This window comes from Perissodus microlepis, chromosome 7 (assembly GCF_051167445.1).
Source record: "Perissodus microlepis isolate ML-2025 ecotype Zambia chromosome 7, ASM5116744v1, whole genome shotgun sequence".
Taxonomy (NCBI): Eukaryota; Metazoa; Chordata; class Actinopteri; order Cichliformes; family Cichlidae; genus Perissodus; species Perissodus microlepis.
In genome coordinates this window covers 47,832,319-47,855,807 of record NC_140467.1, presented here as the reverse complement: position 1 = coordinate 47,855,807, position 23,489 = coordinate 47,832,319, and the positions used below count along the sequence as shown (strand labels likewise).

The following is a 23,489-nucleotide window of genomic DNA, read 5'->3' as shown; positions in this document are numbered from 1 at the left end:
AAATAGAATCGGATGATAAAGGAAAGGGTATTTAACCCCGCCCTCTTGCGACGCAGTCGTTGTTTGGCCCGTGACGCTGCTTGTACACGTAGCCTAGTAGGATGTGTTCATTGAAGATGGTGGCGGTGTGTCACACTCACTGTCCAGCATACTTGTAAGAATTTATTCATTTCTGTACACATTTCCGACAGCGGGTAAGAGTATATATGCAACACAATTAACAATGTTTTACTCTAGGTGTTTTAATCCGGTGTCTGTGGCAGGCAGGGAACTGTTACCTTGTGATTAGCGCAGTCTAGTTAGCCAGGAATGCTAAATAAGCAGCAGTGCTATTGCTAGCTGACCAGGCTGTGAACCTGTTAAATTATGGTCGACGAGTGGCCAGCGACTTGTAACTTATCGCGGTGTAACCATGTCAATGTTGAGTTTGTGCCGAAATTTTACGCCTTTCGTGACTCACAGAACTGCTGGTGTAAGGACGAATTCGGGCAGACTTTAGGTGTTAGTGATTTGCTGGCTCCGGCGTTTGGGACATACGGAGCACCGAACGGTTCCCGTTAGCTGTTGTACCAATCACCGGACCTTTACCCGACTGTCGCTTAATGTGTAACACTATCTCAATGTCGTGCCAGACCAAAGAGATTTAGCAGCCATCTATATTGGAACAACTGGCAAATAGTGATAAGAAGTAGGGAGCGTATGTCTAACAACGCTAACTTTATGACTTTTCTAAGTTGGCAGATCTGCGGTGCTAACGATACGAAGCTTAAGAGGGTGCAACGGCTCTTGGTAAATTTATATCCTAGAGCGCCGGGAAGATCCGGGATCTCCCCGGTAGAGCCCGTCTGGCCAAATGTACTTCCCTACGTTACATTAGTTCCGTGTCTTCTATCTCTCAAAATCTAGCATTTGAAATGCTTATTGACAGGCCGTGTTAGCTTGACTCAACTTCCTTCTGAGACCCGCTCAGTATCTCTGTTTGACAAATAATATACATGGCCTTGATCTTAATACTACGTATTACATTTGTAGTGGCGTGATTTAAATGACTGTCCACTATTAACTTTTGCATTTCAACTGAGAAAGCTGTACACATGTTGTACAAGGGTAGTGGCACGACTCATGTGACAGTTACAGTTAATGCTAAGTGTAAATAATTTTAATCATAGCTTCCACCCCTGTTTGGCTGATTTCATCCTTACGTGAATTCAAGAAACAACTATAGATGCAATGGCACTGTGGTCTCTTGTCAGTAGAGCAGTTCAGTTTGACTTTCTGCTAAAAGCTGCATTTGACGCAAAAGCAGGTGCTTTTTTTTTTTTTAAAGAAACTATTTAGCTACTCAACTTTGCAGCCTCCATGAGATCTGTGATGTTAACTTAAGTTTTCTGTTTTTGTTTATTTTTTAAGGAAATTTTCATAAATTTCATATATTATATTTTCCTCACCTGGGTGATATACACTATACAAGTGTATAGACTTACATCAGTGCTTTGGTTCATAATATATTACCAGTAAGATGACCATCAAATGCTCTACAGACCATTTAATTAACAGTAGATAGTATACTAGTATGCCAAGTATGCATTACAGTAAATCAGGTGTGTTGTATTGAATTGAGCACTGTATGTATTTACCCACCACAGCATCTTGAGGGCTGATGTAGAACTTGCCACGTTGTACGTTTGGTTTGAATAGGACCACAGGCTAAAATGCAAACAAAGGTGTGGTAAAGTATCCCAAAGAGGCAGGGCTTTTTGTTAATCACTTCCTCTTTCTTGTCTCTATTCAGCTACGCCTGACTTCAGTCTTCAGTGAGATCTCTTAGAGTGACCTGGTCCTCGGACCTGTTAACTCTGCGGACATGCAGCCCCCTCCCCAGACTGGACGACCAGGAGCCTCTGGCCCTCCTCCTTCTGGGCCCAATATGTTCCGCAGGACCAGGCCTTATAAGCATGCTGCTGCAGCTCCTGCCACAATGCCTCCTGTTGCTCAACCCATGACAGACCCTTTTGCTTTTAGTAGAGCTCCTCCCCCTATGGCTGCAGGTGGCCTCCCAACAGTATCTAACAGCAACCCTGCACCTGTGCAAACACCGTCTAATGCCATGTACCATCAACCTGGCTCAGGGCTGCCTCCGCAACCACAGACACTGGAGGGTGCCACAGCTGCTGCTTCTGGAGTGACCCTCTTCAACCCTCACAGTACACCACCCCTTGGTCCAACTGGATACGTATCCTCACATAATGAACAGGGATATTTTAATTCAAGAGAACAGATACCATCCGCATCCACAGAGTCAGCACCTATGGCTACAGCCTCAGAACCTAGTCAGACACCTTTGAACCCTGAATTTCAAGGACAGTCTGGTCCTCTGCCAGTGCCCTTCCAGCCACTGCCACCGGTCACCACCTCCTCTTCCCAGTGGGCCCCTGATCACGGAAGTCGCCCCCCATCAGTTCAGAACTATTTCCAGCCTACTAGTGACCCTGTACCACAGCCATTTAATATGCCTCCACAAACCCAGATGTACCCCTCCCACAGCCCATCACCCCTTCACAACACCCCTACCCCTCCGACCCAGCCTGCACATCTTCAGAATCAGGCTTCTCTTCCTTCTCAAAATCCACTAAAACCTCCTACTTCTCAGTGGCCAGACCCAAATGGTCCCCAACAGCATAATTCCCATTTCCAAACACAGAGTTATTTCAGTCAGAGCTCTGCTGCACCAGATCTTTGGTTTAACCAGCCCCCACAGGACTCGGGCTACCATCAAATGGGTACTGGTATGGGTCATCCTCAGCCCCATCTTGACGCTGCTGGATCTCAGCCTGCAACCAGTACTGGGCCTGGGCCTAGTTCTAGTTCTAGTACTGTCCCAGCCCCACTTCCACATTACCAGGAATCCGGTACACTTTCAATGTTCTTCAAAGACAATGATGTGGAAAATGAGGAAACGCTGTCTGCAGAGAGAAATAAGGCAGTAAATGGTGTTGCTGGAACTTTTCAACTTCACAGCAACCAGCAGGCACACAGTAGTCATGCAGATGTTTCTTCAGATTACCAAGGAGCTTTTCTTCAAGATCACTCACAAGTACCTTACATGATCGATGGCAATCAACCATCACAGGGAAATGCTCAGAAGCCATCTGATTCACAGTTTGACCATGTAGAGAATTTGGAGTGTGTTCCAAACCAAGAAGTATTACCCAGTGAAATCCATAGTAGTCCTGCTGCTACTGCACCCCACAGTGCTGAGCAGTTTGAAACTGGACCCAACCTGGAGACTCCAGATTCAATTCCCAGACCAATGAGATCTGCCAGTGTGTCGTCCAACTACAGCAACATGAGCCATGGGAGTGGAACAGGCACTCGTCGACACCAGGGGGTGGTGGGCACCTTTATTCAACAGGAAAGCTCACGACTCTCTGATGATCCTAATCAGCCTGTTGCTGCTGCTGCAGCTGGAGGCTACTTTGAACAGATTGACACTTCTCCAGCTGGAGATGTGGGTGTACAGCAGAGCTCCCTGGAGCAAATGTGGCCCCCTACGCCTAGCCCTCCCAAACCAACCGGTATATTTCAGGCCAGTGCTAACAGCTCTTTCGAACCTGTGCGCTCACATGGGGTCGGGGTGCGTCCTGCTGAGATTGACAGGGCTAAAATGGTAGCAGAAGGGGGTGCAGATTGTACACCAGGTAATATGGAGCAGCCACCAGACAATATGGAAAATGTTTATGGCTCAGGGCACCCTCTGCCTGCAGGTGCTGGAGGTGGCGTACCTCCTTTGACACACCCAGTGGTCTATTCTCACTCTCGACCTTCATCCCGTGCTCATGGAGTTAATCAGCCCTGTGAGAGTCCTGCCACTACTCTGTGGGCTCAGAATGATCCTACGACCTTGGGGGGTAACATCCTCCTCGCCCCTGCTGCCCCAATAGTTCTTGCCCCATTACGAGAGCCAAGTGCTGATGTTATCCAACCTCCAGAGGATGGTCCACTGGACCTGCAGCCCTCCCAAAGAACCCAGCCACCTTCGCATCAGCATTCAGAGAATCTAGAGAACCCGCCAAAGGTGAGTGAGGCAGAGCCAAGTGACTCTCAAGGCAACCTGGGCTATGCATCTCTCCTTGTGTCTGGCTCGCTTCACCAACCTGTTTTCATTGCCCCGCCAGTGTCCAATTACAGTGTGATTCCCCCTAGTACCACTCCTCAAGCAGCCACTCAAAGTAGCCTTAGGGAAACTACCCCACCTGTGAGATTGATTGCACAGGGGCAGGGTCCCACTACCTCCCAACCAGCTTCAGTAACATGTAATCAAAATCCACTTTTTTCTCCTGGAATCCTGAGTTTCAATGTTTCAGCTTCTAATCAGAGTCCACTCAATCTGACTCGAGACAACACAGCAGCTACGACATCAGAAATCACAGCATCGCCGCATCCCCAGCCTGTCCGCCCGCCTCTTTCAAGGGGCCAATCAGTGGCTGGAGAGAGTAACTCTGCTCTCCAAGTTAATCTGCAAACTTCTCTTGTGAATGATCCTTCCTCTAATCATAATCAGCCATCAAATTATGAACTGCTTGATTTTTCTATGCACCAATCGCAAGTCCAGAGCCAGGCTTCTGGACACCCTTCCTCTCTTCACGAGTCTCCACAATCTAGTAATGGATTTTACCTACAGGTCACCAAAGATGCTCTAAAAGTGGAAGGGAATGCCTCTGTCCAGACTCCAACTTCTTCATCTACCACACAGGTACCACCAGCACCCTCTCAAACAGCTCCAAACACCCAGCAGCCCCCAGCAGAACCTCCTAAGGTATTAGATTCTCAGGCTGCACAGCACGGACAAAAAGATGCTCCTCCTGTTACAGCGAGTGGAGCACAACCCCCCAGTTACCAGTATCCTGCTCCAATACAGGGGCCATCTGCAGGAAATGCTCCTCCTCCTGGGCCTCAAGGTCCTCCAGGGGCTCCACAGACGACTCCTGCGGAGCCACCTCGCCCACCGTCCTCTGCAGGAAGCCATCAAGGCTATGGGCCTCCACCAGCACCGGGTCAGATGTATAGTGGCTATTATAATAATTATGGAGACTACCCAGATAACAGAGCACCATATCCTTCTGGCCAGTACCCACCTCCATCTGGGGATCCTAGAGCACAGCCATATTATCAAGTAAGTATAAGGTGTCCTTTTATTTAACCTAGCATGTGAATATTTATTTCCCAATTTCTATTGGTGCTCTTATCTCTTAGGCAGGGCCATACAGGAACAGAGTAGATCCTTGGTATGGCAGATATGAGGGGCAGACCCAAAGTTATCGTGATACAAACTACCAGTACAGAGAGCCTCAGCCGGAGCGTCCTAACTCTAGAGCCAGCCAGTACTCTGACAGGCCATCATCCAGGTTAGTGAAACTCACAAGATCACTTGCATGGTGTGTACTGTCTTTTCACGTGTTTCTGATTTATAAATTTAGTTTTTAAGTATCTTAAGAGGATTTTGCAAGTTAAAGAATTCCCTGCTGTGATGTTGGTTTTGTTGGATGTAAAAAATCTGTGTTAATACATTGTACTACTTCATTCATCATTACCTTATCTTTGAATTGTTTTTTCTCTCCCCTTAAGGCAAGGCTATCACGAGGATTACCACAGAGCAAACCAAAGTGCCTATAGTGATTATTATGCAAATTATGCCAAGTACTTTGGAGGTATGGCTCATAGTGTTGAAAGCTTTGAATATTTATTTATTTATTTTTTTCTTAATTCATATCTTTCCCTGTCTCCGTTTCATATTTTCTGCGTAAAGGATACTATGGACACTATGACCCCAGATATAGAGGATACTATGACCAGTCCTACTGGGCTTATGATGATAGCAGAAGGGGAGACAGCTACAGCAATCAATCTATGTATCCTACCAGGTATGCAGAGAATACTGTTTGCACAGCATGGAGTTGTTATAATATTAATGTACATTTACAGTGAGTAATAAAAGGCAGTGTAAGAAGTGTTATTGTTCATGCGTGTCTCATGGAAAAAGAAAATCTAAATTCAATTTACAACATTTCACTCACAGGAAGACTGGCTATGAGGACCAGTGGCAGTACTATCCTGGTTACGATGCTAGCTTTGATGAGGACTACCGTCGTCAGGGAGATGCTTATGGTGATGACTTTGACCGGCGCAGTGTCCACAGTGAACAGTCAGTCCACAGCTCCCACAGTCACCACAGCAGACGGAGTAGCTTCAGCTCACGATCGCAACAGGCAATTTTTTTTCCCACATATGCCTCACAAGTATTCTGTGTATGCAGTTATCTGGCTGAACCACAAATGGAGACCAGGCCAAAATTTATGAGTAATCACTGTACAAATATTGTTAAAGCAAAAATTAATTTACAAATTCTTTTTCCATGTATTTTTTTAATTTTATGTTTCATTTGCATTATAAATAATAATTCTCTCTCTGTTGCAGAGCCAAGTGTACAGGAGCCAGCCTGACTTGGTGTCAGCAGCATATGATAACACATCATCCACTCTGGCTGTGGATTACTCCTATGGGCAGTACCCAGATCAGACTGATGCATCTCACAACTATAGCCAGTACTATCCCTCTGGGTATACCACCGAAAGCACCTGGATCGCCCCTGAGCAGCGTAAGTGCTGCATCACTCTTTGAAGCATTTTTTCATTTCTAAGGGTCCTTAGCTGAGTTGAATGGTCTGATTCTCTTTGTTTTTTCCCCTCTAGCCCCTCCTCGTCCTGCAACCCCAGAAAAGTTCACCATACCACACCGCTGTGCTCGTTTTGGACCTGGTGGACATCTTGTTCAGGTTCTGCCAAATCTGCCCTCAGCAGGACAGCCTGCTCTAGTTGATATCCACAACCTTGAGGTATGGCTTTAACAGACCATATTTCATTGATATATTGTTTTGTTTTTTGGTTGGCTTTTTTTGTTTGTTTATTTTGGGTCTTTTGGAAGATGTTCCTGAAACTGTATTACTCCGGTTTCAATAAACCTAGCAAAATAAGCAGCACTAAAACTAATGAGCTGTGTGTCTTTTAAGGAAAAAATTCTTCCTTTTTTTCTATTTCCCATTATTTATCTCATTAAGATTATGGCGGATTTACTTTAGCAGACACAAAATGTTAAATGTACAACACTAAATGATCTGAAATCACTGGCACTTAAAGACCACTAGATTGTATGGGTTGATTCACACAGCTTTTCCCATAAAGTAGGAAAGAGACGAGATGTCTGCTCATAGTCCCAGTAATACTGAGCAATAACCTTTGAGCAGTATGCAGGTAAACATCCTGTGCGAAGGGCAAAAGAGAGATTGCATTAGCTAGAATGCAGTCTCAAAACCATCAGCTGTTGTCTAACAGTGATTTAACTTCTTGTTAATTTGAATTTATCTTCATTCATAAACAATGAGTAGCAGATGGAACAGTATTGATGATATCCATTATCTTCTGATAGAAGCCCTGAAGTAACTGTTAGCATTTGCCCGTAAACTTAGACTGAATGCTTCTGTAGATTTTTGGGAATATATATATGATCATAATCTGAAGGACATCTGAAGAATTATTATATCCTTTGCCTGTATTTATAGACCATGCTGCAGGATACCACTGATCAGGCAGAACTGCGAGGTTTCCCTGGACCTCTTGTCAAGTAAGGGAATTCTACCTTCTTTGTGTTGAGATGTATGTAACCTACTGCACAAGTGTCCTGTGGAGGAGGTGGCTACACGCAGGTGGAAAAGGGGGGAGTAGAAGTTTGGAGGGTTGGCTTTTCGGTGGTTGTGCAAAGGAAGGCGACCATTAAAGTTGGACTTCTAATGTCAATTGTCTGATTATTGGCCTAACATTGAAAGCTGAATGCTCTGAGAGATACGAAGAGCTTTTCGCAAACAGCTGCAATCCATTGTTGACAAATATGAAATTGGGGCCGAAGTCCATTATAAAAGGACAGACTGTCATGAGTGGAAAGGTCCAGGTGTGGTCATTGGCCAAGGTGTAGTAATATTTGCCAGGCATGGAGGAACCTATGTCAGAGTACACCAGTCTAGGCTCAGAAAAGTGGATGAACCACAAGTGAAAATGGAAGAAACTGAAGAGGAAAATCAGATTAAAACGGATGAAAATCTTTTAAAGACCCCAGCAGTGATACTTGGTGAGGAACACGATTTTTGAAAGCAAAAGTGAGGAGATGGCATCAACAAAAAATGAACTGCTTGGTACTACAGAAAACAGTCCTTCTGTAATCCAGTACAAGCTAGAGAACGAGGTCCTACACTGTCACACTCAACCACAGATATAGAAGGACCAAAACTTAAAGTTGGACAAATAATTAAATACACAGACAAAGAAACAGGTCAAACATATGCTCATATGCTAGAAAAATAATCAGTCGAGCAGGAAAAGCTACTGGGAAACACAAAGTGGTACAACATGGAGTACAGTGAGCCCGAGGAAATTCCTGGATCCATGGGTTCCATTAATGTGCAGCAAATAAACAACCTCCAAGTGACACCGTCTGAAGATGCCAAGTCATGCACAGACAGAGATGAAAGATTAGTGGTGAAGCAAGACATCTTCTCACAAGCCAAACAAACTGAACTTGACAACTGGAAAAGAAACAATGTGTTTAAAGAGGAGAAAGACAAGGGTCAGAAATGTATATCAACAAGGTGGGTGTGCACACTCAAGGAAACACCAGTGGGCATTGTACCCAAAGCTAGACTGGTTGAGTACATTAAAAATTTTAATCGTGTTAATCATGATGGCAGCGTTAACACATTTAAGCTGCGTTAATGTGGCTCGGTTACCACCGGTAGAAGCACAGAGCAAAGGAACTACATAAAATTGAATACATGTGTTTATGGCCTGGCAGATGCTTCATTATTCAGGTAAAACAGGGTGAAAGAAACCATGCAGAAGCTGGGGGGGCACAGTGTCAAAAGTAGATTCAGCTGTCTTCTACTGGCTAGATGATCTCTATAAGGTGACAGGGGTACTTGCATGTCATGTAGATGATTTTATGTGGGGTGGTTCAGACATGTTCTCCACAGTAGTCATCCCCAAACTGAAAGCTGCTTTTCAAGTTGGATGAGAAGAACATAACAACTTCAGCTACGTCGGGATAGAGCTTCATTCTCTTCAGTACAAGAAGATATGTACATTTTAAAAAAAAACAAACAAAAAAAAAAAAAACCTACAGCCTATTCCTATTAATCCCACAAGGGCACCACATCCATGATTGGACAGTTACTGTGGGTAGCAAGACAGAGCAGACCCCAAGCACAAAACATGCTACTATTCAGACAATGCACAAACAAACAAACTGATCAGAAAACTTCAATCAGAGGTGGTTACACTGAATTTTCAGTACTTGGGAGAAAGCAAATCCCTCAAATTAGTGGTGTTTAGTGTTTCCTCGATCGGAGCCCATAACACACTCATTTTCACTCCTCATACGAGAGCGTCAGCACCGCGCTCTCCAAAATGAGAGACTGGGTAGCCCCAGTGTCGTGCAAAATTACAGTCAGCACATGATCTTCCTCTTTCCCACTCAGTGAGACGAGCCCTTTTGAAATGAAAGGTCAGTAACTGCTGTCAAGGCAGTCATTTCCTGGTTCATCACTGACGGGATTAGGAGTGGACACAGACCGAACGAAACCAACACTTTTTGTCTTTTTCGAGGTTTGAGCTTGCTCTTTGCGGCGAAGCAATGGACAATTAGCAATGAGATGTCCAGTGTCATGGCAATAAAAGTATTCACGACGAGTCATGGGAACCGGATCAGGGCGCGTTTGACGCTTAGGAGAAACCTTTTCATGGTGCACAGCTGAAAACTAAAACTCATCTGTGAGAACAGCAGCTTTAGAATCCACCTTTTGCTCATTGAGATACACAACAACATTCTCAGGGAGACACATTTTGAATTCTTCCAATAGGACCAATTCTCTTAGCTAATAAAATCCTTCACTTTACTCGCAGCTAACCACTGGGCCACTTTAAAGTGGTTGCGATGCAAAGGCGTTAAAGTAAGAATCAACCTCACTTTCTCTGAAAGGTGACACTAAGGCAACTTGTTTTCTTGCATTGAACTGGTCAGAGGAGAATGTCTCGGAAGTTTTGCTCACAGGGGTAGACGTAGCATTGTGTTCCTGGGAAGGATCCAGCTCCATAGCCCTTACGCGGCGATGCATAAGCTCAGCTTCTTTGGCTTTAGTCTCAAGCTCCACCTCTTTCAGGCAAAGGGCGAGCTTGATATCCTCTGTAACCATTCCTGCCTGTAACTGACCAGCTGGTTCAATGTTTGGGACCTGAATGGCAGCAGGAGCCTCCTAACTGAATAAACAGGAGAAAACGGTGCCCCTATTTACACGTGATCCATAATCTATTTACAAAGCTCAATAATCAGGAAAGCACAAAAATCACAGAGGGTTTTGGAGGCCAAGGTCGGGTCTGCTGCTGCTGCTATCAGTTGCTGCCCTGGGAGAACTGCTGGTGAGGGATTTTCAAAGCAGCCACATGATCAAGAAGCCAATCAGCAGCAGCCAGCTTTCCAATTAGGAAGAACCTGAAGAGCCTCAGACAGAAGACACAGACAGAAAAAACTAAAACAGCCACCAGGATTCAGCTTATGGCCAGGGCCGTAACAGCAATTAAATACATCTAATTCCTAGCCAGAGCCTAAAACTCCCTATTTATATTGAATGCATCATTGACTGCTTTTCTGTTTTAATATTGCATGTTGTCCATCAGGGAAGAGACTCACAAGGTGGACGTGATTAAATTCTCCCAGAACAAAGCATTGGAGTGTTCCCGTGATAACAACCTTTTAGACAGAGACTCTGCCCGCCTCCTCTGGGACTTCATCATGCTGCTATGTAGACAGAATGGGGTAAGACTGGGCAGGCACCACTAAACTTACCATACATTGAAATTAAGGCAAGACTGTGGCTTTTCACATTTGCGTGAGACAACGTTTTAAATCGTACTCTGTTTCCTCAGACTGTTGTGGGCACAGATATTGCTGACCTCTTGCTGAAGGAGCATCGCTCTGTCTGGCTTCCTGGCAAGAGTCCTAATGAAGCCAACTTGATTGATTTTAATAACGAGCCACTGGCGAGAGCCGAGGAAGAGCCAGGAGCCGGACCACTGTCTCTACTGTCGGACACTTTCATGACTGTCCCAGAAAATTTCGGCAAAGAAACAGAACGCTTCAGGGAGCTGCTGCTGTTTGGCCGAAAGAAGGTAAAATTGTACATAAGAAATGCAGTATGAGGTATTAACTTGCAAGATTTTAAATACCTGAACTTTGTTGAATTAGGATGCACTAGAAGCAGCCATGAAGGGAGGTCTCTGGGGCCATGCCCTGCTATTGGCCAGTAAGATGGACAACAGGACTCATGCTCGAGTCATGACGAGGTAAAGAATCAGATGTGGGAATAATTAACTTTGGTCCTATTTGTTCTATGATTGTTATTATATTATTTTGTGTGTGTGTCTTTGTTGTGTAGGTTTGCTAACAGTTTGCCCATAAATGACCCTCTTCAGACAGTATACCAGCTGATGTCGGGGAGGATGCCTGCGTCAGCCACCGTAAGTGTTGTTTTACCCTCCTTAAGCCAAACACACTGGAAGTGTTTCACAGTCACTTGTGGACAGGCTCCGATTGCCTAGATGACCCTCTAATGTATTTACTAGCAGGTCATATATCATTCAATGGTATTCTTCACTCTCATTGGTAGTCTCTTCAGTCACTTGCCTGAAAGCTTATTGCAGGTCCTACCCACTTCACCTGTAGTCACTTGAAGGTGCCAAATATCATTCACTTTCTCTGGTGGCAATAAATCGCTTCCAGTATGTACTGTAACTTTAGACACTTGTTTTAAAAAAAAAAAAAAAAAAAGGCGTGTTTATTTTGCCCTGGCTAACATATGTCTTGTTCCCACACAGTGCTGCGGGGAGGAGAAGTGGGGAGACTGGCGTCCTCATTTGGCCATGGTGCTGTCAAACCTTACACACACCCTGGATTTGGATACTCGCACAATTACCACCATGGGCGACACACTTGGTAGGGTTTTGTCAAGAATTCAGTAATCAAGAGCGCTGGCAACAAACATGCACCCTTAAACTCTGTCTGCACTCATTTTGTCTCACGCCAGCTTCGAAGGGCCTGGTTGATGCAGCACACTTCTGCTATTTGATGGCTCAAGTTGGTCTTGGCGTTTTCACAAAGAAGAGCACCAAGATGGTCCTGATTGGCTCCAACCACAGGTTAATGCAATAACCACACCCACGTAGCTCCAAGATGTTAAATTTAAAAGTCCTCACATTTTATAGAAAACATAATGTGTAACCTCATCTGTGTTTTTTCAGTTTGCCCTTTTCTCAATTTGCGACTAATGAAGCAATCCAAAGGACTGAAGCCTATGAGTATGCTCAGTCTCTAGGCTCCCAACCTTGTTCGCTGCCAAATTTCCAAGTGAGGTTTTTTTTTTGTTTTTGTTTTTTTTTTTTAAACCAGTTGACAAACCAATAAATAATATGTATAAACCAAGAACTTAATACACGACTGCATTATTTACAGTGATGTTTATCATGTTATATTACTAAGAAGTATCACTCTCTTCTGTTCTTCTTGTCTCTCATTAGGTGTTTAAATTGATCTATGCATGCCGCTTGGCTGAGGCAGGCTTGAGCGCTCAGGCCTTCCATTATTGCGAAGTTATCTCGAAGACCGTCCTCATGCAGCCTTCTTACTACTCCCCCGTTTTCATCAGTCAGATCATACAGGTATACACTCATTCTCCTCCTCTTTAGCTGTGTTTTTTGCCTAAATATAGTCACTTAAATACTTTGCAGTGTTGCATTCAGACAAAGGTTACTGTTACACTGTTTGCCAACAGATGTCTGAAAAGCTGCGGTTCTTCGATCCACAACTGAAGGAGAAACCAGAGCAGGAGTTGTTCATTGAGCCGGAATGGCTGAGTCGCCTGAGACAGCTGGATGGACAGATCAAAGTGAGGAGAAGGAAAAACATTGTACTCTAGTTCTGTTGTGACATAAGCAGTTGTCATATAGGGAGGTTGTGTAAACTTTACTTCTGAATTAAAAAAAAATAAAAATAGGCTGTGTATAATAGTTATGTGAACATTTTTAACAGTTTGTATCAATCAAACAAATGTTTGATGCTTTGTGTTTCTTAGACGGGTCTGATTACGTACAATGCAGACAGAACAACTCCGACACAGTTTGAGTGCAGCAGCCCTAGCTCTGACTTGGACCATCCGAGCCCACCAAACAGCATGTCGCTAGATAACCCAGCCCCTGATAACCCACTCATGAGCTCATTACTGCCTGGGTCTCCACCACAGGGAGTCCAGTTAATGCCTCCAGGTTTGTTTGTTTGTTTGTTTGTTTGTTCTTAGGGGGCCTTTGGTGCATTTTTTTTATTTATCTGAAATGTCGGGTACATTTAAAACACATCAAATCTCATCTGTTGTATTCTCTTTTAGCTTCCACTTTCATTCTCCAAGATGGAATGGCTCCTCCTCAGTTCTCGCCTTCCAGTGATGTGCCCCAGTACTATCCGGTCCCCACTAGCGGACCACAAGCCCAGATTCCCTTCCCAAACTACCCCCCACAGGATCCTGGCTTTGCTTCTCCCACTTTCCAACCTCAACCTGAGCAGTCAGATCTGTATCCAGGAGCCCACCAGCAGCAATGTCCCCCTCATCAAGTGACCCAAATGTCACCACGCATGCACCCTCAGATGCCCCATTCACCTATACATCCACCAGCCCAGATGGCTCAGCACATGCCTCCACACATGCCCCCTTCTCCTGGGCGCATGCCACCTGTAGAACAGCCACCGCGGTCCCCAGTAGAGATGCCGAACATCCAATCAATGCCATCCTCACCACGTAGGACCTCACTGACTCCTCAGAAGGACTTCTATGATCAGATGGCTAAGATGGTCAGTATCTGCTAATGTGAATATATCTTTTTTTTTTTTTTGGTAAAGAGCCTTATACAATGTTTTTGGAAAAGTTATAATTGTTTTATATGCATTTATTTTTGATTTTTTTTTTTAAAACATTTTATAAAGTCTTAGTGTGTTACCTTCTACAGGGTCATGGGAGACCTCGGACTACTTCACAATCGTCATTGCATTTGGTATGTTTGTATTTCAACTGCTAGCATATGTAATTCTACTTAATTTGTCCAGTTCTAGTGTATATTAGTCATTATCAGAACTGAAAATGAGCAATAAAAGACTGGCTGTCTTTGCATATCCGCTCAGAAACAAGGCAACGTTGCTAATTGTATACAAGACATTATTTTTAGGTTGGCTTTAGATTTTTTGTAAAATCTCCCCAAATCACTACAGTTTGCTTGAAAAGTAGGCCTGATTACAGTTTTTAAAAACTAAGATTAAGATCAAGAGATTATAGGAAAGTTAAAACCTGCTGTCTGCATTTCCCAGAATGCAGCTTTTGCTGCTAGGTTTACTTTGTTGCTTCTAATATTCTCATTTAACAAAAAAAAAAATCTGATTTAGCCCATTATCTGCAGTGGAGTAAATGTTTTCACCAAGACATCCTGGAAGAACTTAAATCTAGGCCTACAAGTAGTTTTATTCTGACACACCCCATCTATTTAACAATAGATTTTTAGAATAGTATAGAATAGCCCTTTGTTGTCATTGTACAGGTATAACAAAATTGTGGGTGCTTCACACCAACTGTGCAGGAATACAATAGAAATATTAAGACAGAACAAATAAATAACAAACAGGAGGAATGTATACGACATAAGAGAGAGGCACACATTCAAAACACATTTAGATTTTCTTGTTGGGAAATTTGAAATTAATCAATGTTTTGATGTTTTACTTGTATGTGTTTGCCTAAAACAGATAAAAAGATATCAGGAATCAAGTCAGTATTTATAAAACACCATCCCTGCGTAATAAGTTTAAAAAAAAATTATATGAAGATTAAAAGAGGTCAGCTTCAGCTTGTGGGGATAGGTTAATTGGATAATCCAAATTGTCACTAGGTGTGAATGTGCGAATGAATGTGAGTGTGAATGGTTGTCTGTCCCTGTGTGTTGGCCCTGCGACAGACTGGCGACCTGTCCAGGGTGTACCCTGCCTCTCGCCCTATGACAGCTGGGATAGGCTCCAGCGCCCCCCGCGACCCTGAAAAGGATAAGCGGAAGCGAATGGATGGATGGATGGATAAAAGAGGTCGTATCTGGAGGTCTATGCATTTCATTTATATCTGTATTTTCTGTCATCCAGTCATCAGGACGCCGCTCCCGTACCACCTCGGAGTCTTCTACTCACTCTGGTGGAAGAGAGCGGAGCAACTCAACTGTGGTGCAAGCCTCTCCACCTCCACCCTCAATCCCCGAGCAGCCCATTAAAGAAGAGGCCAAGAAAGTCAAGAAGGACTCTCCAAAAAAGGTTCAGTTTTACATACTGGCTCTCAGGTTTTCAGTGTGCACTGTGGTCACTGTGCTAAGTAGAATACTTATTATCTTTACACACACAGAAAGGGGTTGGCTGGCTGGGTTGGATCATTGGGAAAGGAAAGAATGAAGCTCACTTGCCGGATGACAAAAATAAGTCTGTAAGTTATAGCTTTTACACTTTCACCTTTTTTTTCTTGTTTACATTACCTGTTCTACAAATTTCATACACTTGTTTGTACATGCGGCCAATATGAGAGTACTGTGATCTTTGTCAGATTGTGTGGGATGAAAAGAAGCAGAGATGGGTCGACTTGAACGAGCCTGAGGAGGAGGTCTGTAAAAATGAAAATGTGTTCTCCAGGCTGGACCTGTAGTGTGCAGAAAGCCTGAAAGTCTTACAAATCGAACACTTCTAACTTAGTTTTTCTTCTAAACTCTTAGAGCAAGCCACCTCCGCCACCACCCTCTGTCTTCCCCAAGATGCCTCAGGTTCCTGGTCCTGGAGGGCCTGCTGCACCGCCAAGTAGTATTCCTCCTGTCAACATGTTTTCCAGGAAGGCAGGTGAGATGAGGATTACGCAGAGTGGCTTTTGGCTAAACAAACCTCATCCTTCACCTTGCATAATGCATCTAAACGTAGAAGCATGTCTTCTCTTATAGGGCGCTTTTAACTCAGATGTGTTTGTTCCCTCTCAGGCACGAAGAGTAGATACGTGGATGTTTTGAACCCCAGCAGAGCTGCTAAACCTGGCGGTCCAGCTCCTGCTCCAGCGGACATCTTTGCTCCTTTGGCACCAATGCCTATTCCTACAAACCTGTTTGTGCCTAGCTCAGGTGTGTATCATGTGCAAGATGGCATAATAACTTGTATTCACCAGCAGCATTTGGTGGCTGTAGAAGATTTTCTGCTTTTAAAGATTGAAGTAATTCCATGTTTATTTGTATCCCTGGATTAGCTCCCGATGATCAACAACCTCTGGAAGGCAGTGAAGGAGGCAATCAGGAGCAGAACTCACCAAACACCAGTGCTGGTCCACAGGTATCTCTACTCTTTACTAGTAATCCTCAATATTCTTTATAATCATGAACTTTACTCCTGTTCTTCATTTTTAAAAGATAAGTGAAAAAATGCATTAAAAAGACAAAACATAAGCAGCATACTGAGAAAGAATGTAAGGCAGTCAAAAGAACTTACAAAAGTACAAAAGAACAGCTCTACTTATCCAAACTTCTTCTGTTGCGCTTTTTAAAAATCTGTCTAGATGTTCACCCCAATGTTGTTACCACCTGCCCCAGAAGGTCCTCCAGTGCCTGATGGCTCCCATTCGGGAGAGGTAAGCCTAAGCCTCCTGTCATAATGCAACTGAAACATGATGCTCGACTGCCAGTGGCCAGTGTGCGCACTTTGCTCTTTGTAATATTAATATAGGAGCGAAAGAACATGATATTATATGCATGTAGAATTAAAATCTTTCCTCATATTCATGCTAAATGCCTTGATAAATAATACTCTGTTCCATGTGCTGGTCTAATATAATTCTTTCCATGTCTGTTTTTCTATGAACCATGGTTTTATGCTGATTTATTCATTTTCATTCTGAAAACTAATCCAGCGCATGCCAGGTTATTAAAATGGGTTTGTTTGTTTTTTTTTAATTTTCCTCCTGCTGTCTGTAGCTGTCACGTTCTAGTTCAATGAGTTCTTTATCACGCGAAGTGAGTCAGCATTTAAACCAGGTACCTCTAGCTGGGCTTTAAGTTAACTCACCCCTGCCTGCCACCCTTGTAGCTCACTCCACATCACTAGTAGCATGCTTCACTGCACCCACCCAAAGCTTCTTTGCCCATTAAACCCTTCCTGTTGTCTTCACCATTACTAACTCAACATAACACAAATGGACAATAAAATCGGAGTATAGTTATATAGTTGTTGCCAAAAAAAAGTGTTCACACTTCTCTGGAGTAGAAATGATGAGAATTCTATTAACTTTGGTTATATATTGTTTTTATTGAATGGATTGACTGCAGCACTCCCAGTCCCATACCTCTAGTTCTTAAAAGATTGTCATCTCTATCTAACATAGTCCTGTTAGCAAGTTAAAAGTATTGAGATTTGGAATGAATTGCCTTGACATCAATTGGAGTGCCATAAAATTACACATAAATACAGATTCATGCTATCATGTTGTCTGATGTTTTCAGGCATCATTTAATTTGCTCAGTTATTTGGTTTAAGATTTAGTGCGTGCAAAAATCTGATCTTAAAAAGTCAATATGAAAGTGTCCTAAATCTGCATTCTTTCCAGTGGCCAGCAGGGGGTTAGTCTCTGGTTGCAAGAAAAAAAAATCTGATATTAAAAAAAAATGAGGGGGAAAAAAATCCTACTTCCCATGTGATTTATGAGCACAGTAGAGTTTTTCATATTGACTTTACAGTTTTACGCAATAGTTTTAATTCTTCTTCAAAACAGCATGATGTATATTTTGGAAAATATGGTCACATAAGTATCATACACATACACACATATATATCTGTAATGCTGCCTCGCTGTGTCCTCGTGTCCTTACTGCTTCCTCTCATTTCCTTGGCTTCTACAGTGGCTTGCAAAAGTTTTTGGCCCCCTTGAACTTTTCCACATTTTGTCACCTTACAGCCACAAACATGAATCAATTTTATTGGAATTCCACGTGAAATACCAATACAAAGTGGTGTACACGTGAGAAGTGGAACGAAAATCAGACATGATTCCAAACATTATTTACAAATAAATAACTGAAAAGTGGGGTGTGCGTAATTATTCAGCCCCCTGAGTCAATACTTAGTAGAACCACCTTTTGCTGCAATTACAGCTGCCAGTCTTTTAGGGTATGTCTCTACCAGCTTTGCACATCTAGAGACTGAAATCCTTGCCAGTTCTTCTTTGCAAAACAGCTCCAGCTCAGTCAGATTAGATGGACAGCATTTGTGAACAGCAGTTTTCAGATCTTGCCACAGATTCTCGATTGGATTTAGATCTGGACTTTGACTGAGTCATTCTAACACATGGATATGTTTTGTTTTAAACTACTCCATTGTTGCCCTGGCTTTATGTTTAGGGTCGTTGTCCTGCTGGAAGGTGAACCTCCGCCCCAGTCTCAAGTCTTTTGCAGACTCAAAGAGGTTTTCTTCCAAGATTGCCCTGTATTTGGCTCCATCCATCTTCCCATCAACTCTGACCAGCTTCCCTGTCCCTGCTGAAGAGAAGCACCCCCAGAGCATGATGCTGCCACCACCATATTTGACAGTGGGGATGGTGTGTTCAGAGTGATGTGCAGTGTTAGTTTTCCGCCACACATAGCGTTTTGCATTTTGGCCAAAAAGTTCCATTTTGGTCTCATCTGACCAGAGCACCTTCTTCCACATGTCTGCTGTGTCCCCCACATGGCTTGTGGCAAACTGCAAACAGGACTTCTTATGGTTTTCTGTTAACAATGGCTTTCTTCTTGCCACTCTTCCATAAAGGCCAACTTTGTGCAGTGCACGACTAATAGTTGTCCTATGGACAGATTCCCCCACCTGAGCTGTAGATCTCTGCAGCTCGTCCAGAGTCACCATGGGCCTCTTGGCTGCATTTCTGATCAGCGCTCTCCTTGTTCGGCCTGTGAGTTTAGGTGGACGGCCTTGTCTTGGTAGGTTTACAGTTGTGCCATACTCCTTCCATTTCTGAATGATTGCTTGAACAGTGCTCTGTGGGATGTTCAAGGCTTGGGAAATCTTTTTGTAGCCTAAGCCTGCTTTAAATTTCTCAATAACTTTATCCGTGACCTGTCTGGTGTGTTCTTGGACTTCATGGTGTTGTTGCTCCCAATATTCTCTTAGGCTACGTCCACACGTACCCAGGTATTTTTGAAAACGCAGATTTTTCTATGCGTTTGCACCTTTCATCCACACGTAAACGGCATTTTTGGTCACTGAAAACGGAGATTTTTAAAAACTCCGGCCAGGGTGGATATTTTTGAAAACTCCGTTTTTGCATTTACGTGTGGACGAGAAAAACGGAGAAAACGGATAAAACGCAGCGTCAAAGGTGTGCGCATTTTTTGACGTCACACTGTGCGCCACGTTATTGTTTCGGTGAAATGAATTTCTACAATACTATTACTGTTAATTGTACTCTCTGCAGTGTTTAAATGCTTACACACACACACACACACACACACACACACAGTTACTGTCCCTCCACACATACGACTCGGTTCTGCTTCTATGCCCCAGCTTTGTTTACTTTTTCTCACCGAGGCTTCTAGACTTCTGATTGGCCAACATTTCTGCACGGTTAGGAATATATCGCCACCTGTTGCTTTGGCATGTTCCTAGCAGCGTTTTCCTTCATTTCTGCCTTTACGTGTGGACGGGATTATTTTTTAAAACGGAAAATCACCGTTTTCAAAAATACCCGTGTACGTGTGGACGTAGCCTTAGACAACTTCTGAGGCCGTCACAGAGCAGCTGTATTTGTACTGACATTAGATTACACACAGGTGCACTCTATTTAGTCATTAGCACTCATCAGGCAATGTCTATGGGCAACTGACTGCACTCAGACCAAAGGTGGCTGAATAATTACGCACACCCCACTTTGCAGTTATTTATTTGTAAAAAATGTTTGGAATCATGTCTGATTTTCGTTCCACTTCTCACGTGTACACCACTTTGTATTGGTCTTTCACGTGGAATTCCAATAAAATTGATTCATGTTTGTGGCTGTAAGGTGACAAAATGTGGAAAAGTTCAAGGGGGCCGAATACTTTTGCAAGCCACTGTATTTTATACTTTGGTCAAATCTGTTTGTGAGTTGTCTTGCTTTCCATCTCTGCTCTAAAGTGATGTTAGTGTGACACTGCACACACACTTCAGTAACTGAACTTGTCTTTGGACAGAGCGATCAAGCCCAGGGGACTGCACCCGCTGGGGGCGTCACCTTTTATAACCCCTCACAGTTTGCACAGGTATGAACTCCAAAGTTTCAAAAGTTTTGCAGTTGTGAGAAACCTTTACAGGGTTTTTTGGTGTGGGTTTTTTTTTTGTTTTTGTTTTTTTTGGCTACTTTTCATCCTACAATCACCTTTTCTTGCTGCTGTTTTTCCTCAGACAAGTGCACCATCAGGAGTACGCTCAGGTCGTTTGGGCGGTCCGCGTCAGTACCCAGTGATGAAGTAAAGAACATCCCACTGAAAGAGGCAGACTTGTTGGATAGCAAAGGATTCTAGCTGAAAGTAAAAGAAGCACATGAACAAACTGCTTTATCTCTTAAGGACCCTTCTTCCTGCCTGTACCTAAGAAGAGTATAATCACATTATCCGTCATGTCAGAACTCAACCCCTTTTTTTTTTTTTTTTAAATTCCTTTTTTTCCCCCTCCCCTGTTCAGTAACTATTACTGACTTTGATGTGTTTCTGACACAGGCGTGTTTCCATGAAGGGCTTTTTCTCGCATCCAAGTAGAAAACTGACAGTTAAAAAATGGAGGCTGATCTGTGGATGCATTCATACACAAATTGTACATTCATGTAGGTTTGATTTAATGTACAGTAAATGCGTCGATCCTCTAAAGCTACCCGGCTTCCGCACAAACGTAACACTGTTAACAGAATGATCATCCCTTTTCTCGATTCTGTCTCAAGTCCAGATGCCTGTGATTGCTTGTATATGTGACAGGTAGAAGAGCGGCACTTTGTCTTTCTTTTTTTAAATCCAGATTTTGGACTTTTATGTGCAGCTCTTTGGTGTCCTGTCAACTGGAGACAACGTTTTATGTGAGAATGAATTGTGTCAGTACTGCTTCATCTGCGATGCCCTTTGCTTTTTCTCAGTCGCCCTTCAGTAATGGAAGCATGATGGATGATGTAAAGAAGAATGAAAGTCTGCAGTGTTAGGATGCTGCGCGTTTCAAATACCTATTTCAACTGCCCATCAATTTTAACGAAGTGTCCACAGGGTCTTTTCGTCCAAGCGAGCTCGAGTTTCTCTTGCAAGAAACTGAATTATGATCTTATCGAGAGGTGGTCTACAGAACGGCAAGAACCGGGATTCAAACTGCATTTTAAATGTCGCTAAAAATGAATCTATCCAAATATTTGTATATCAGATTGATTGTATTTATGAGATGTAGAAATAAAAGTGTGAGTGTGCGTTTGTGTGTGTAGAGCAACGAATTTTTCTGATACGCTTTGACAAAATGCATTTATGATTGAGATGACAGATTCATATTCTGATCACCTGTATTGGCCGCTTCTGCAAATAAATCTTTATCTACATTGTAAAATGAAAGATAATTTTATTCAAAGTACTTCTTGTCATTTAATTGCTGTGATTTTTTTTTTTTTTTTTTTTTTTTAATTCAATCATTTGTCATCCCAATTATTATTTTATTTTTATTTTTTTTGTAGACAGTTTGATTTTAACCCCTTTCTCACTTTTGTTTCAGAGAAGCAGTTGTGGTCTCCAGTGTTTTAGACTCCCTCATGTAAAGTTCTTGACAGAAAACTATAAATACAAAAGGTAGAAATGGGGGGGGGGAAAAATCATAATAAAGGTATTTTTGGCCCTCTGTAGCACTTTGAAAGAGATGTCCTCTGGTTTCATTCATTACATAACAGTTTAGAGTCTCGGGAAAGTATAACTGTCAGCTGGGAATGAAAGCAAAAATACTACCACATTTATAACTAGTAATGCACTTGCGAACAAAGAAGAATATGGTACTCTAAGCAGCAGTAAATGTGGGGTACACACTGATTCTGCAGTATTGTTTGTGCTGTTGGAAAACAGAAACAATGGCGTTACAATCAGAAAAAAGAATCTCGAAAGCACCAATTTGTTGCGATCCGGTTTTGAGTGCGCATTCTTCTGCGCCATATCCTTCAGGGTAATGAGAAAATTATGTCATTCACGTAGATTACTGATTGGCAGAGCTAACTCGAAATTTCAAGTTACTTTTAATAAGTTGAAATTTCGAGAAAGATAACGTGAAATTTCGAGGTGGCGGAAACGGGCTTCCATAGGGGTGATAGATGTAGTGTGTGTATGTATATGTATATATATATATGTGTATATGTATGTATATATGTATGTATATGTATATATATATATGTGTATATGTATGTATATATGTATGTATATATATATATGTATATATGTATGTATATATATATATATGTATATATGTATGTATATATATATATATGTATGTATATATATATATGTATATATGTATGTATATATATATGTATATATGTATGTATATATATATGTATGTATGTATATATGTATATATATGTATATATATACATACACACACACACACACACACACATATGAGAGAGGAGAGAAGTTGGCCAACTATCGGAGCTCATGACGAAAAGGGATAGAAGTAGAGCAAGCTGTCTATACCTGAGGCCTTAGAAACTGCCAAGTAAAGCCTCACAGCCTTGACCAGCTGCTTGAAGAGGTATACCAAAGAGATGGAAAGCAGGAGAATGAACCAGCTGTACTCCACTGAACCATCCAAGGTGTACTCTCAGTGGCAGAAGAACAGCCCCACCAAGGCTGGAGACAGACCAATACTAGAGCAAAGGGGAGAACAACTGCTTAGTGGCTAGGGATCTAAGAGCAGACCACAGCAACCTCCCGGAACAGGATCCAGTAAGCATTACAGTGGCAGACATTCAAAAAAGGGTCTCCAATATGAAGAGTTGGACAGCGCCAGCCCCTGACATGATTCGTGCCTACTGGCTAAAGAAGCTGACTGGACTCCATGAACATCTGGCAGCACAAATGAACCAGCTGCTAGTGGATGAGACACACCCGGAATGACTAACCAAAGGCCGGACAGTTCAGTCCTGAGATGTGGCTGACATCCAGATATTCTAACAGCAGCTGGAAAAAGCTGGACTGAAAGACAATACAGGGGCACTAATTGTGGCAGCACAGGTACAAACTCTAAGCACAAGATCC

General features: G+C 42.8%; 1 protein-coding gene across 4 annotated transcripts; it reads left to right on the top strand.

The window, feature by feature from the left end:
* Positions 1-50: 50 nt before the first annotated feature.
* Positions 51-22,101, top strand: sec16a (SEC16 homolog A, endoplasmic reticulum export factor). Of its 4 annotated transcripts, none has more exons than XM_084935559.1 (31): positions 51-154; positions 1,793-5,173; positions 5,254-5,405; positions 5,626-5,708; positions 5,807-5,921; positions 6,077-6,266; positions 6,475-6,655; positions 6,750-6,892; positions 7,616-7,677; positions 10,776-10,914; positions 11,025-11,267; positions 11,344-11,441; positions 11,534-11,615; positions 11,973-12,090; positions 12,182-12,293; positions 12,396-12,501; positions 12,672-12,812; positions 12,926-13,039; positions 13,226-13,415; positions 13,535-13,995; positions 14,151-14,195; positions 15,325-15,489; positions 15,578-15,655; positions 15,773-15,829; positions 15,939-16,059; positions 16,194-16,331; positions 16,454-16,536; positions 16,760-16,831; positions 17,175-17,213; positions 20,418-20,486; positions 20,629-22,101. In XM_084935559.1, the coding sequence occupies exons 2-31, from the start codon at positions 1,865-1,867 to the stop codon at positions 20,695-20,697; spliced, it is 6,975 nt and encodes a 2,324-aa protein (XP_084791685.1). In that variant the 5' UTR covers positions 51-154; positions 1,793-1,864; the 3' UTR covers positions 20,698-22,101. The 4 variants fall into 4 exon arrangements, with proteins under 4 accessions (XP_084791685.1, XP_084791683.1, XP_084791686.1 ...); XM_084935557.1 differs by having other exon boundaries at positions 17,175-17,234; XM_084935558.1 differs by having other exon boundaries at positions 94-194; positions 17,175-17,234.
* Positions 22,102-23,489: the final 1,388 nt, after the last annotated feature.